The sequence below is a fragment of the Panicum hallii genome, chromosome 4, assembly GCF_002211085.1.
Source record: "Panicum hallii strain FIL2 chromosome 4, PHallii_v3.1, whole genome shotgun sequence".
NCBI lineage: Eukaryota > Viridiplantae > Streptophyta > Magnoliopsida > Poales > Poaceae > Panicum > Panicum hallii.
Window position 1 is genome coordinate 16179721 of NC_038045.1, and position 14748 is coordinate 16194468.

The following is a 14748-nucleotide window of genomic DNA, read 5'->3' on the forward strand; positions in this document are numbered from 1 at the left end:
GAGGGCCGATCCCCTCCCACGAGCGGCGACCCCTCCGTTTCGAGCTATTTAATCCTGCGCCGACGGCCTCGCACTCGCCGGCCGCAGAAACGGCCGCGCCGCGCCGCGCCGGCATTTCCGTCGCTGCCCTCGGCCCCTACTCCTCCTCCATCGTGCATCCTTTAACCTCCTCCACGCCGGCGGGCCGCGGTCGCTGGCTTTATCGCGTCCGATCGATCCAGCATTGGTCCATCTCACCTTTCCCTGGGTAAGCTTTTTTGCTCTGACAGATCGATTGTTGTTCCAATGTGGCCTGAGTAGAAACCGTGCATACTCTTCGCATCCTTCCATCTCGATCTCGTCTCAAGGATTTGGCCATTTGGGGGTGGGAGAAATCCAATTGTGCCCGCCTTTCTGTGGGGTGGCTGCGATTGGGATTCGGAGGAGAGCACACATTGCTACCGTTTAAGGATTCGGATTGTGATTGGCCGTTGTCCGGTGATCTAGCAATGCGAGATCGTACATGGGTTCTAGGAATTTTGCCTTACAATGAGGATAATGGAATAGCCTTCGTCCCCAGTATTTCTTTTGGTGATAATGGATTGTTCGGGATTTTTGTGAATTGGATCAGATATTTGTCAAAATGTGGATGATTTTTGTGGATTATACATGATCAAATCCTTTTTATTCAAAACTTGAACTGAAAAAGGAGCCTATCAGGTTGTAGTCCTTGACTATTCCGTACTTCCTTTGTCTTATCTCGTATACTTAACCCTCAGACCAGATGTACCGATGTATCACTGTCACGTAGCATTAAGTTAGACTATACGGACACTGTTGTTTGTTTGGATGATGACTCGGTTAGAGTTTGTCTCAACATTATACTTATTTGTAGCAAAAGTCATCCTCATAGGAACAGGCATGGACCTAATGATTTTGCCGTGTGTTTTCACTTGTGATATCCAAACATTGAACTTCTCTGAATTACACAGGTGGGACTCTGGCAGCACATTTCTTGAATTTCTATGAAGTATATAGATATAACTCTCGCAGCATAGTTTGTGAGTTTTACAGGCACTCAAAGAGAGTTCTGAGTGGTGGCTTTAAACCAAAACAACCGTTTGCATTGTGACATGTGGTGAAGATTTTCTGTCTAACCTTTATGAAGGACCGCAACATTCCACAAGGTTAGTAATTGTTGCTGGTTTGTCGTCTGCACCACCCAATTGCCCTTTGAAGTACTCCAGGCAGAATACAGTAGCTAATTCTCTAGACCTTACAATGTGGTGATATTGTCCTTTGAAGTACCCCATAAATAATGTAGCAGTCTTGAGCAAACATGCCACTTTTAGTTTTTAAACTGTCCCTCCAGTTCAGTTGTGCTACCTGTGAAATTGTTGTTTACTTCCAGACTTCCAGTATATAAATACATGCTGAAGTCAGCCACATATTTTTTTTTCAATTCAGAACACTCTCCTACACTTGCTGCATCGGCAATACATGATTGCCGTGCAATATTGTTTTCACACTTCAGGGTCCTAAGAATTTTATAGAATCAAACAATGTTTCAGACCTTCCACATCGGTATGTTCAAAGAAGTGGTCATGTTGACACCTGTAATGATAATTCCTTTTGTACCTAGGTCTTTCTCGCTTGTACAATTGACATACAGCACTGAGGAGACAAAGCTAGCACCTAGCAGCTAAATAGACAGGTGGAGCCAATCATCAAGGAACCATTGGTTCTCGGAAAGGTAAAGAAATCCATCAACCAAATTGACAGCCAGAGTCAACCGTAACCATTATGTTAGTTCTTAGAAAGCTAAGAATCTGTTTTTTTGCCCCTGAAACATCTTTCATGGAAGAATCTACACTGGTGTCGAAGGAAATATTTGTGCCAGTTCAGATTTATGATATAACTCTAGTGCTTGTTCTTTTGTTTAACAACTGTCTGGTGATTAATTTATCTGCTATCTTTCACTTTTGTAGATGGTGTCTTCAAAATGCTCCAGGGATCACACTCCATTCAAAGACTCAAGAAACTCCATCACAGGTAAATGCAGATGCAGTTGAACTACTTCAATGTCAGCTCAATTGATTTATGGTTGAGGAGTTGTAGAAATCAGCAAGCTGTACTATTTTGTCCAAATAATATGGTTACCTAATTCTTTCAGCAACTATAACTACACAATTGTAGGAAACAGGATACAACAGACCTGATGCCTTCATGTCTTGGCTCTTGGATACAACTGGATACTTCTAAATTGAATAAGTGATGTCTGTATATTGGAATGGAGGGGGTGAAATATGCATCTTTAAATCAAAATCAAATCCTTTTAGTAGTCGTCAAGGGTAAATCACAATCCATTGAGCATAAAATATATACGGACCAATTGGGTACCATTATTTAGTTTAGGAAACCTTCAACAGCACTGGTGTTAGCTGTGGTAACGACAGATGGAGGTCTATTTAGGTAAGTTGGAGTTTTTGTCATTTGACCAAAATGCTAATTTGGTGATTTTCACATTTTAATCAATGTTTCTTATAGATAAAACTACGCTTCATTAATAGTAGGGCAGCAATAGCATATACCATCGATCCAAAAAGGTCACTTATGCTTTGTTCACTAAGTAGTGCATCCCGATTTGTCCAATTGAGCATCTCATTTTCATGCTCAAAGTCATTTTCATTGCAGTCCATACCTCATGAATGGAAAATACGCAGCATCTAATCTTTATGTGCCTTATTTGTACACTCTTCCATCAAACATTACAATGATCTACATTCTACCAAAATCAGATCAAGTGGTCAGGCATCAATGATATGGTTCCTAAAATAACAAATAACTAACTTATTGAGCCCCAACCAAAACTCACAAACTTCATAACCCAATAATCTGACATGGTAAAATGAAAATATTAGCAAGCTACAAATGGCAAGCCAATTTGTCCATGATTTTCTCGCAATCAACTTGAGGATCTTGGGGAATTTTGAGGTACCAATCTTTGAGTCGATTGTGAGAAGATGCGTACAGAGTGGCTTGCCATTTATGGTCTTGTAATAATTTTTTTGACCGTGTGAAATGATTGACATTTGTGAGTTTTGATAGGGGCTTAATAGGTTATTCCTTTGTTGTTTAGGAACCATATCATTGATTCCTTCAGTGCTTTTGAATTTAGTGAAAGATATGGCCACTTGATCCGATTTTATTAGAATGTAGATCATTGTCATGTTAGATGGGGCAGTGTACAAGTGTGTCACGCTTTCGTATTTGTAAGTCTAGTATACTGTCAAGCTCTTGCCCTGTTGACTGAGGAGCATCATGCTGCAAACAGAGCACGGTTATCCTTTTTTTGGGTATGGGGGTTCAGTGCGGGGAAAATTGTATATTTGTGCATTGCGCATTGAATTTTGCAGAATTTTTTTAGTATATTTGTTCTGATGAGTACCTTCTTGTCTTGCTAGATTTCTGTTGCAGCAGATGAGGATGCAAATATGAGGGTTTCTTTGAGGTGGTACCATTGCAGCCACAAATGGGGGACCAAAAGAAAACATTTTCTGATGTAGTCAAGCTTTTGACATCATGGCTGCCGCGTCGTTCCAACCCAGACAATTTCTCCAGGGACTTCTGGATGCCTGACCACAGTTGTCGAGTCTGCTATGAATGTGACACGCAGTTCACCATATTCAACCGCAGGCATCATTGTCGTCTATGTGGGCGAATTTTCTGTGGTAAGTGTACTGTGAACTCGATACCAGTTTCAAGTGGGCCTGACAGACATGTTGATGAGGGGGACAGGATACGTGTCTGCACCTTCTGCTTCAAGCAATGGGAGCAAGAAAGAGTCACTTCCCTCAAACAGGTGATGCCTGTGCTCAGCCCTTCCCTATCCGAGGCGAGTTTGTTCAGTACCAAGTCAACTATTACCATCAATAGTGTTACCACACCAGGTGGATCTTACTCTACTGGAAATTATCAGCATGTGGGTTGTGTTGCCAGCAGTAGTAATCTGAAGTGTTGCCATGACAAGACCTCACATAATACACAAGACGCCCATGTGCCTGAGAAAATCAGGTCCACTGTTTCAAACAAAGATGACTCATCTTCAGTTCAGTTTGATTTTTACACAAACAGGTATTCAGTTTGAAACCTAGCATGGTATATTGTCACCCGGTTAAAGTGTAATATACCACTCTCTGCTTCTGACTTTTCTTCATTCAGTAAACAAATAGCATTGTTATTATCCAGTGTAGTGTTAGACTGTGATGCATGGATTTTACCTTATTTCATCCCATGTGTTGCATTTGACTAGCTGACAATTTTAAAATGCTCCTCTAACGTGACATTCTAAATCAGGAGCGATGATGAAGATGAAGAATATCCTTCTTACTGCTCTGATCAACAGCAGAATGGACAATATTATGGCCCAGATGGGTTTGACGAGCTTGATACATCCTTCAATTCAACAATGTCGCAGATAGTAGAAGAATCTATGGTCTCTAAAGAAGTATCCCCTCATGTGGTTGATCAAGGGTTTCCCAGCACACTGCCCGTTACCAAACTGGAGAATGAACAAGAACCTGATAATAATTCTGAATGCGGGGCTGCTTCGTCCATTTATGCTCTGGAAAGTAAGGATACAAATCCAGTGGACTTCGAAAAGGATGAACTTTTCTGGCTTCCTCCTGAACCAGAAGATGAAGATGATGAGATGGGAGGTGACTTGTTTGATGACGACGATGATGATGAGTGCATAGCTGATGGTGAACAGTGTCGGATTCGATCATCAAGTAGTTTTGGAAGTGGAGAATTCCGAGTTAGAGATCGGTCTGGTGAAGAACATAAGAAAGTAATGAAGAATGTCATTGATGGACATTTCAGGGCTCTGATTTCTCAGCTGTTGGAGGTGGAGAATATTTCCTTGCATGAAGGTGATGACATGGGCTGGTTAGAGATTGTTACTTCTGTATCATGGGAAGCTGCCAACTTCCTCAAGCCAGACACAAGCCAAGGTGGGGGCATGGATCCTGGCGGGTATGTCAAGGTTAAGTGTTTAGCATGTGGGCACCGCAGCGAAAGGTGAACTACTTTTTTTACTGTTCATACGATGTTCAGCAAGCGTCAGCCTATTGCGATGCATACTTTTACATCAAAAAAGACAGTAGCAGACCCAGAAATGGAGCTTGTCCAGCTCTAATTTAACAGACAAATCATTGCTAAACTGCAACTGGGTCAAATCGTAGCGTATTACTCCCTCCATTTTTTTAGATATCGCATTCTCCTTTGGTACACAGACCAAGGAAATGGTAAAAAGCATGCACCTCTTCTCTCCCATGAGTTAATTCTGCATCGATTCTCCACCGCATGCAAGTCTGTGTGCCCCTGCACTAGCTAGTACACCATGGATGCAGACTGAAGTCTCAGCCCCTGCAGTAACTAGTACTACTCCACCGTGCATGCCAAATTAAAATCTCTGCGCAATCGAGGCACACTGTACATGCGGACACTAACACGACATCCTTTTCCGACTATTTGCAAAAATGAAGTACGACATCTAAAAAAAAATGGAGGGAGTACATAACAACTTCAATAAAGAGATGATGCTTATGAAACAATGTATTCAACTAGACAAATATCATATGAAGATACGGTTCATCAAGTATTGTGACATGATATCATGGCATGTACATACTCATCAATTGCAAATGTCCACTTGTGACATGATATCCTATGGCATGTACATACTCATCAATTGCAAATGTCCATTGATTGAAAGTGCAAAATATTTTATGCCACTGTAATCGTAATCTGTTTCATTGCACATATTTTAGCACTTGTGAAATGGACAATTGTATAATATAGTTTATTCCAGAATGTATACCTGGTTGCTTCTGAATGCCTCAGACATATCTATGGGAAGTTGAGAAAAACCCATGAGACCACTGGCCATCATCTTAATTGTTTTCCCAAGCTTTCTTTGATAAAATTTTATCTGGCCCAGTGTGGGTAAAAAATGTTCTTTGACCACAAGTGGAATGTGCTGGGCTAGGCTGCTGTATGCCCGCTAATCTCCACCTAGAACCTAATCACCTAATCTGTACCTGGCCCTGCATGAAGCTCTTCTTGCAAATGCTATCTCCACTTAGGGCGGTTTACACCCAACTAATACAAATTCTGTTAAGAAACTATCAACTAACTTAATGTTGTGATGAGTTTACTTGTAGCTAATTGTTCAATGGATAAGATGTCTTTCTTGTTTTGTTTCATACAGCATTGAGCCTTAAAACCCTTTTATGTATTACTATCTAACACTATCCTCTACTTCTTTCAGTATTGTTGTAAAAGGAGTAGTCTGTAAGAAGAATGTTGCACATAGGCGCATGACAACTAGAATAGAAAAGCCTCATCTCCTATTACTTGCAGGAGCTCTTGAGTACCACCGAGTAACAAATCAGCTGTCAAGTATTGATACATTGCTTCAGCAGGTTTGTAGACTTCTTCTAGTATGCAATATTAAATATCCGTGGATCTGATATATATGTTTTCACTGGTATGCAGGAAACAGATCACCTTAAAATGGCAGTCGCGAAGATTGTAGCTCAAAAACCTAACTTGCTTTTGGTTGAGAATTCAGTTTCTCGTTATGCTCAAGATTTACTTCTAGAAAAGAACATATCATTGGTTTTAAATATCAAGCAGCCCCTCTTGCAGCGTATTTCTCGTTGCACAGGTGCTCAGATAGTTCCTTCTATTGATCTCCTACCATCTCAGAAGCTTGGTTACTGTGAATTATTTCATGTAGATAAATATGACGAACATTCTGTTAACTTGGGTAATATGGCAAAGAAAATGGTGAAGACCATGATGTTCTTTGAAGGATGCCCAAAACCATTGGGTTGCACTGTAAGTGATGCACCATTTTCTCCTTTTTTTTCTTTTGGGATAGATGGACAACAAATAATGCCACGTTGGGTGCACTCAACAACACTCTTCTCCCTTGATTCTTCTCATAGTCTCTTAAACCAAAATTTTTGTTTTAATTGAATGAAGTTTGGTAACCCCCCTTCTTTTAGCAAGTTACAGGGATTTTACATTTCCTGTTATCCTCCAGTTTATCTGCATCAAACAATCAAATTTATATGCCCTATACTAATCCATAACTTATTATCGTGGCCTATATGATCTGTAGGTTCTGCTGAAGGGTGGTAGCATGGATGAGCTTAAAAAAATTAAGCATGTGGTCCAGTATGGAATTTTCGCAGCGTATCACCTGGCGTTGGAAACATCTTTCCTTGCAGATGAAGGTGCTACCCTAACAGAACTTCCATTGAAGTCCCCATTAACTGTAGCCTTGCCAGACAAACGATCTACTGCGGACAATTCCATTTCAGCAGTGCCAGGCTTCACAATCAATGTTTCTAACAACCAGCAAACTGATAGTTTTGATCACCTTGGCACCAACTACATTATGCCAACTGACCCTGGTGAAAGAGCTGTAGTTGAAGCACCAGTATCAAGTGAATGCCTTACTTCTCAAAATACCTACTCCCATTCTTATGGACTGTTGTGTGCTAACAGCAGCAATTTCAACCATGGGAATGGTGATGTAAATGAATTAGTTAAAGTCACTGCAACTTCAGCTTCTGCTTCCATATCTTCTACATCTACATCTGGTGCACCCACCAACCACAGTCCTAGATATTCTGCTGTGGAAAAGAAAGGTATGCATTTTGGCGATTATCATGATGGTTCAACAAGATCACGTGGTAAGATGATAATGATGGATTCAGCCAGCACATTGAGTTGCTATCGCCACAACACAGTTGAAAGTAGCACCAATATCACTAGTTCTGATATCAAGGAGTCATTAGAAGGTTCATATGCTTTGGCTGATGTGAGAACCATGAGCAATAACAATGCTGTGGTAGTCCAACCAGTGTCTAGTGCTGCTGCACAAAATCAAGAGACCAGCCAAGGAGATGATAGCACATCAAATAAGGATGAAGTTATGGCTTCTGACCATCAGAGTATCTTAGTCTCATTGTCCACACGATGTGTATGGAAAGGGACTATCTGTGAGCGTTCCCAGCTGTTACGCATCAAGTATTATGGTAATTTTGACAAGCCTCTTGGAAGGTTTTTGCGGGACTACTTGTTTGATCAGGTCCCCCTTCCCTTTTCAATCCAGATCTAAAAAGCTTTTTGCATTCTTTCCCATCCTCATATGGTTACAATACCTTTGCAGGGCTACCAGTGTCGTTCCTGTGATAAGCCACCTGAAGCCCATGTCCATTGTTATACTCATCGCCAGGGAAGTCTAACGATATCAGTTAGAAAACTTACGGAAATCGTTTTGTCAGGTGAAAGGGATGGGAAGATTTGGATGTGGCACAGATGTCTGAAATGCCCTTGGAGTAATGGATTTCCTCCAGCAACTCAGAGGATTGTCATGTCTGATGCTGCTTGGGGTTTGTCACTTGGTAAATTTTTGGAACTTAGCTTTTCCAACCATGCAGCTGCAAGTAGGGTGGCCAGTTGCGGTCATTCTCTCCACAGGGACTGCCTCCGGTTTTATGGGTGAGCAGTATTATGATTTTTTGTACTTTTAGACTTGAGAAGGCAAAATTACACATGAGTACCCATTCATCTCATATCCTTGAAATTAGTTGTGTTTGTAGATGTGTGCTTTTGAATTTTTAAAAAGGACATGGGTTAATAAACATCCCACGCACACAATCAATGTTAGAAGGATATTTGAGTCCCTGTTCAGCTGGGCCTTTTGGGTCGTGTAGGCCTGCTGCACCGAGCCTTCTGGCCGAGCATGCCATGGGTAGTATGTAGATGATTTCCTATCCTATAGGCAAGGATCTCCGTTGATCGGTTCTGTGTCTATAAAGCAAACCCTAGGACATGCTTTCCTATACAAGTGTACTACACCTTGTACCACATAATCAATTTACTGATTTCCCATACAATATCCTTGCTTTCAATCAATGATATATGTGAAGGGTGCATGTGTGCCCATGTGCTCTAGAACAACTCCATGTTGTTTCACTTAGTCACCTTCAAAGAATGATCACAGGCCTTACTTAAAACTAAAGTAATCATGAGTTCATTGTGTTTACTTCAAGAAATGATCACAGACCTTACTTCAAAAAATCTTAGTTTCTGATTTTTTTGTTGTCTTTTTTTGCAAACAGGTTTGGCAAAATGGTTGCTTGCTTCCGATATGCTCCTATTAGTGTTCATTCTGTTTATTTACCACCTCATAAACTTGATTTTGGTCACCAGCCCTTGGATTGGATACAGAAAGAAGCAAACGAGGTACATCGTATAAGCAGTCAATAGATTTTGTTGCATAAAATTTGCAGCTGTGTCCATCTTTGCACAAATTTTAATATCACAATACAGTTCAAATTTCCATGGAAAGTTGCTTAGCCGTTTGGCTAAATGGTTAACATTTTCATCCAATTTTGTTAGGTTATTGAGCGAGCAAAACATCTCTTTGATGAAGTATTACATGCTTTATGCTTGATATCTGGCAAAAAAGTTCAAGGCGGTTCTCTTAACATAGAACCTAGCACATATATTGCTGAGCTTGAAAGCATGCTTCGAAAGGAAAAGTCAGAATTTGAGGTGCAGTGCCTTTCCATATTGTTTCTTTTTCTTTGCATGGTGATTGATAACTATTAAATGGATAACCTTGTTACATCAAGCTGTGCAAAATACACACCACTAGAGAGTCACCTTGCTCATGAACTTCATCTGCAAATAGTGTCTCTGATAGGTGAACACCTCAACCTTGTAATGCTGTCAGATTCATGGTGCTTTGGTGTAGAAGCAAATGTAAATATTGCATGTCAAGGTAATAGACATTTGGAGCTATTCATCTGATTGACTAATTTAATTATATGTATCTTCATATAAGTTGTGGCATATTGAGGTGCTAACCCACCACTTGTCTGGGAATCAATGTAACTAGAAAAATTTGGATGTAGTACTGTGCAGTTTGCATGGTTGTTTACATTTGAAGATGCGCCCTAATTAATTGTACCCACAACAGATGCAGAAACATTGCCATTCCATGCCTCTTGGATGTACACATTGTTAATGTTACATACTTACATGATTTATTTCCATTTTTACTATTTAGGGATGCCTGAATAAAGTTTTGAGAAAGGATATGCAGAAAGGCCAACCAGACATACTTGAGATCAATCGGCTGCGAAGGCAGTTACTCTTCCATTCATACTTGTGGGATAGAAGGTTAGCGTTTGCTGCAAGATCAGATAGGTGTTGTCATGAGTTATTTAACTTCAAGCAAGGAGACAAGGAGAAGATCCGTTCTGTAGATAGTGTTGCTGAGCAAAATGCACTAACAAAGGCTCAAATTGAAGTTAGTGGGAATAAGCATACCAGCAAAGATGCTAAATATGTTGAGTGTCTACAGGAAAGCAATTATGGAGGGAATCGCACTGGACTTGATGCGAGTACTCCCAATTCCAATCATGATCAGCAAATGACTACAAGTGAACTGGATTTGCTTCAAAGAGACATTAAAACTCCTCTGTACAGTAGTGTCAGTGTAAGTGGTGAGTCGATACCCTTGGAGCCAGATCTTGTTGCTCGGCGCACCCTTTCAGAGGGTCAGTTTCCTAGTGTATTGGATGTGACTAATGCACTTGAAGCTAAATGGACCGGTAAAGATGATCCTGTTTCTTCTAGCAAGGTAACCATGCTAGATTCTGCAACATCCTCAGAGGATTCAGAAGAACATATGGGTGATACTACACCGTCATGCGCCTCTATATTGCTGAACAAGCTAGGGGACAGTGCAGCAGACCATTCTAATTGGATAAGAATGCCGTTCTTACTATTTTACCGTTCCCTCAATAAGCAATGGAATCGTTCAAACAGATTTGATGCACTCAATGAATATACTCCTGAATATGTTTCTTCTTTCTTAAGGGAAGTTGAGCGTCAAATTGGGCCCAAATTTATCTTTCCTATAGGAATCAATGACATTGTTGTTGGAGTTTATGATGATGAACCTACTAGCATTATCTCCTATGCACTGGCCTCCCAAGAATACCATCTTCAGATGTCAGATGAGCTGGAACGAGATACGATAGACACTTCACTCCCACTATGTGACTCGAGAAGTACCTCATTAACTGAATTGGATGACTGTACTTCTGAACTTCTAAGAAGTGTTGTCTTGACAGAGGACAATATCCTCTCCATGTCAGGAAGCAAAAACCCACTTGCTTCAGATCCACTTGTACCTAGAAAAGTAAGTCACATAAAAGTGAATTTTGGGGATGAAGGTCCTCTAGGACAGGTGAAGTACACTGTGATTTGTTACTATGCAAAACAATTCGATGCTCTGAGAAGAATGTGCTGTCCATCAGAGCGTGATTTTATCAAGTCACTTAGTCGTTGCAAGAAATGGGGTGCTCAAGGAGGCAAGAGCAATGTATTCTTTGCAAAATCAATGGATGACCGTTTCATAATTAAGCAGGTTACCAAAACCGAATTAGAATCTTTCATGAAATTTGCTCCAGACTACTTCCAGTATGTATCTGAGTCGATTTGCACAGGCAGTCCTACTTGCATTGCAAAAATTCTAGGTATCTATCAGGTAACTTTCTATGACCTATTTTGATTACAAAAGGTAGTTATCAAAGCTACATCTTGGAGTCCTTGCAAAGTAAAAATGATATATATTACACAGAAGATGGGGTAACTAGATATCTATGCTTTTGTTCTATTCAGTTGATTCCATCAGATTGCATCCAAGCACTCGCATCAGACTGCAGCAGGAAAAACAAGGAAAATATCCTTACGAGCTGCTCTTAAGAGTGGATTTTGTTTATGTTACCCAAACCTTCAACACTGCACATACTTTTATTAAATCTTATTTCACAGTACTAGCTGGACTTTAATTTTCATCCAAACAATCCATTTAGTGATCAGCAGCCTAGAAATGGCACAGACAGTTGGATCTAAATCGTTCCACGAGTACCCAACATTCATGGCCTTGCAATAATAATAAAGATCGAAACATCATGCCAATTCGGCATCCATATAGATCTTGGTAGCAATGCCATCTTGACTCTGATCTTTGTGATGCAGATTTTGTGTTTTCATCTTCATCGTTATTTTTTGTTTGGTCACTTATGCAAAACTATATTCCTCTGAATAGGTTAAGAGCCTGAAAGGTGGTAAGGAGATGAGGATGGATATTCTTGTGATGGAAAATCTTTTGTTTGAGCGTAATGTGACAACATTGTATGATTTGAAGGGTTCTACAAGATCAAGATATAACCCAGACTCAAATGGTAGCGACAAAGTGCTTCTTGATCAGAACTTAATTGAAGCGATGCCTACATCCCCGATTTTTGTTGGAAACAAAGCAAAGCGGCTGCTAGAGAGAGCTGTTTGGAATGACACTTCCTTTCTTGCTGTGAGTAGAAATCATATGCTTACATGTCAGGCTTATTTTATTCCTTTCAATTTCCTGATAATAATAAATCCATGTGTCCGTGCTAGTGAAAAAAATTATCACCATGAGAAGCTACTTCATCTTTATTCCTTTCAAATTGTACAAATGGAACGGATTGTTTCCCCTACAAAGAGCATAACTATGTAGTTGGAACACAAGTAACACTTGTCTTATGTCAAAAGAAACAAACTGTGTTCTTTTCTAATGTACAAATAACATAAACTCTAGAACTTCTAGGTATTACCTGTAGCCAAGCAAACTTCTATAAAGTATACTATATATATAATAGGTGGCACCCTTGGATTCCTGCCTACCAGTTCTTTTGTTGTATAACTCTGAGAGCATACCGTTTCTGTATCTAGAATGTATACCATATAACCAGTACATAATGTGCAACATGAGGTTCACTTCCTACTGATAGCATGCATAATTGTCAGTGTCTTATCGGTGCCATATAATATGATTGGAAAAGGAAGCTATGTTTATGAATAAGAGAACCAAACATTTTGGGGAATTATTTTATGTCTGATACGTACTTGGGCGTCATGTCAGAACAGATATAGGAATAGACAAACCAGCTAGTGGAAGTATTTAACTGTTGATGCCATCTTGTATATTTAAAAATATGTGCCATGTGAATTTGTTTCTATTGGTGTTCTTCTGGACATACTCAACCTTCATCACATAATGTGTATGTGATAAATCTATAGCCATGATATGAAAAGATGGACATCATAAATGATACATCCAAAGGCTGCAACTATTTGGTGCTAGTTAAAACTCTTCATTTAGAAAACTATTATTTTTTTTGTCGATGTGTAATGCTTGTGCCTCCGACGAGGCAAAAAACTATTAATTTTAATACTATGCATGTTTTTATATGTACCCTTTTGATCCAGTGCAACCTTTTGACATAAATATTGGCAATTTTTCCGCAGTCCATCGATGTAATGGATTACTCATTACTTGTCGGTGTCGATGAGAAAAGGCATGAACTTGTAATGGGAATTATAGATTTCATGAGGCAGTATACGTGGGACAAACACCTAGAGACATGGGTGAAAGCTTCAGGTATATTAGGGGGACCGAAGAATGTGTCACCAACAGTAATTTCACCAAAGCAATACAAGAAGCGGTTCAGGAAAGCCATGTCGGCTTACTTCCTTGTCGTCCCAGATCAATGGTCACCTCCAGAAATCATCCCCAACAAGCAAGGGGCTGATAGTGGTCAAGACAGCGACCAGGTTCCCTTTACGGAATTGTGAGAACATGTAGAACCTCTAACGGCAGGGAAGTATTCAGGGAATAACTCTTTTTTTTCAATGTTTATAGATTTTGACTTGTTACAATTTTGTTCATTCTTTTTTGGGTAGTCAGGTTTATCTGACCATTCCTTTCTAGATGTCTTTTTCCTTGGGAAGATCTATGTAAAAAATGTTAGTCTTTGAAAGTTGTAGATATAAATCAGCAAGCATCATATAGGAATGTACAAATTGTCAATCATTTCCATGAATCCTTGTGCATTGAATTATTGTAGCATGTAGAAAAATTAGAAGCAGTTTCAGGCTTATGCAACTATTGTACATTTTTGCTTCCTCGTTTTTGTACATTTATATGTAGGTAGGCTCTCACATTCTTTTCTGGGAGTGATCTACCAAGAAAAGAAGGCATGTAAACTGCTACTCTGAAAATGAAAAAAAATAAAATATATTAATTTGCGTGTCTGCTTCTATATGTGAATTTCTCCCCATCGTAAATTGGACTTTACAGTTATGTAGTTGCAATGGATATTGTCTACTCCCTCTGTTCATGGATATAAGCACTTCTAGTTCGTCCTAAGTCAATCCTTTTTAATTTTGACTATCAATAGCAAAAACATTCTTAAAGATTAACAACATAAGAATAATGTTACTAGATTCATTGTGAAACAGCTATTATAATATGTAATTCTAGTTTATTCTTATAGTTATTGTCGGTCAAAGTAATATATTGGAGGCCCATTAGATGACCAAAAATACTTAAAATTGTGGATGAATGAAGTAATTCTTTCAGATTATAATTTGGAGCAACATTCAAACACTAATATCCGCTTATTTAGTTGAAAAGCAACACAAATAAGATTTTTGTCCTTATGGGAGTAATGAGTTGCATGGTTGCATACCTTGGTATTACATCTCAAACCTCAACATTTGAAGTTAAATCCTAGCAACTCTTAAGCCCCGTTTGGATCCTTCGAATTGAATTCCATTCTAATAATCATAATT

General features: G+C 39.5%; 1 protein-coding gene across 4 annotated transcripts; it reads left to right on the forward strand.

Annotated features, from left to right (window-relative positions):
• On the forward strand, positions 1-14218 carry LOC112889535 (1-phosphatidylinositol-3-phosphate 5-kinase FAB1A-like). 4 transcript variants are annotated; one of them, XM_025956229.1, is made up of 15 exons: positions 2-247; positions 972-1166; positions 1622-1732; positions 1968-2031; positions 3444-4113; positions 4336-5058; positions 6311-6464; positions 6538-6882; positions 7169-8143; positions 8225-8556; positions 9180-9303; positions 9460-9615; positions 10133-11620; positions 12185-12445; positions 13423-13863. In XM_025956229.1, the coding sequence occupies exons 5-15, from the start codon at positions 3512-3514 to the stop codon at positions 13747-13749; spliced, it is 5487 nt and encodes a 1828-aa protein (XP_025812014.1). In that variant the 5' UTR covers positions 2-247; positions 972-1166; positions 1622-1732; positions 1968-2031; positions 3444-3511; the 3' UTR covers positions 13750-13863. The 4 variants fall into 4 exon arrangements, with proteins under 4 accessions (XP_025812017.1, XP_025812014.1, XP_025812015.1 ...); XM_025956230.1 differs by having other exon boundaries at positions 1038-1166; XM_025956231.1 differs by having other exon boundaries at positions 2-1166; positions 13423-14218.
• The last annotated feature ends 530 nt before the right edge of the window (positions 14219-14748 follow it).

What these genes read in the sequence shown, in the direction of transcription:
- LOC112889535 (XM_025956231.1), top strand. Translation starts at nt 3,512, where the DNA reads ATGGGGGACCAAAAGAAAACATTTTCTGATGTAGTCAAGCTTTTGACA. An exon ending in TGTGGGCACCGCAGCGAAAG is followed by an intron (nt 5,059 to 6,310) that starts GTGAACTACTTT and finishes TACTTCTTTCAG; the next exon opens with TATTGTTGTAAAAGGAGTAG. An exon ending in ATGACACTTCCTTTCTTGCT is followed by an intron (nt 12,446 to 13,422) that starts GTGAGTAGAAAT and finishes ATTTTTCCGCAG; the next exon opens with TCCATCGATGTAATGGATTA.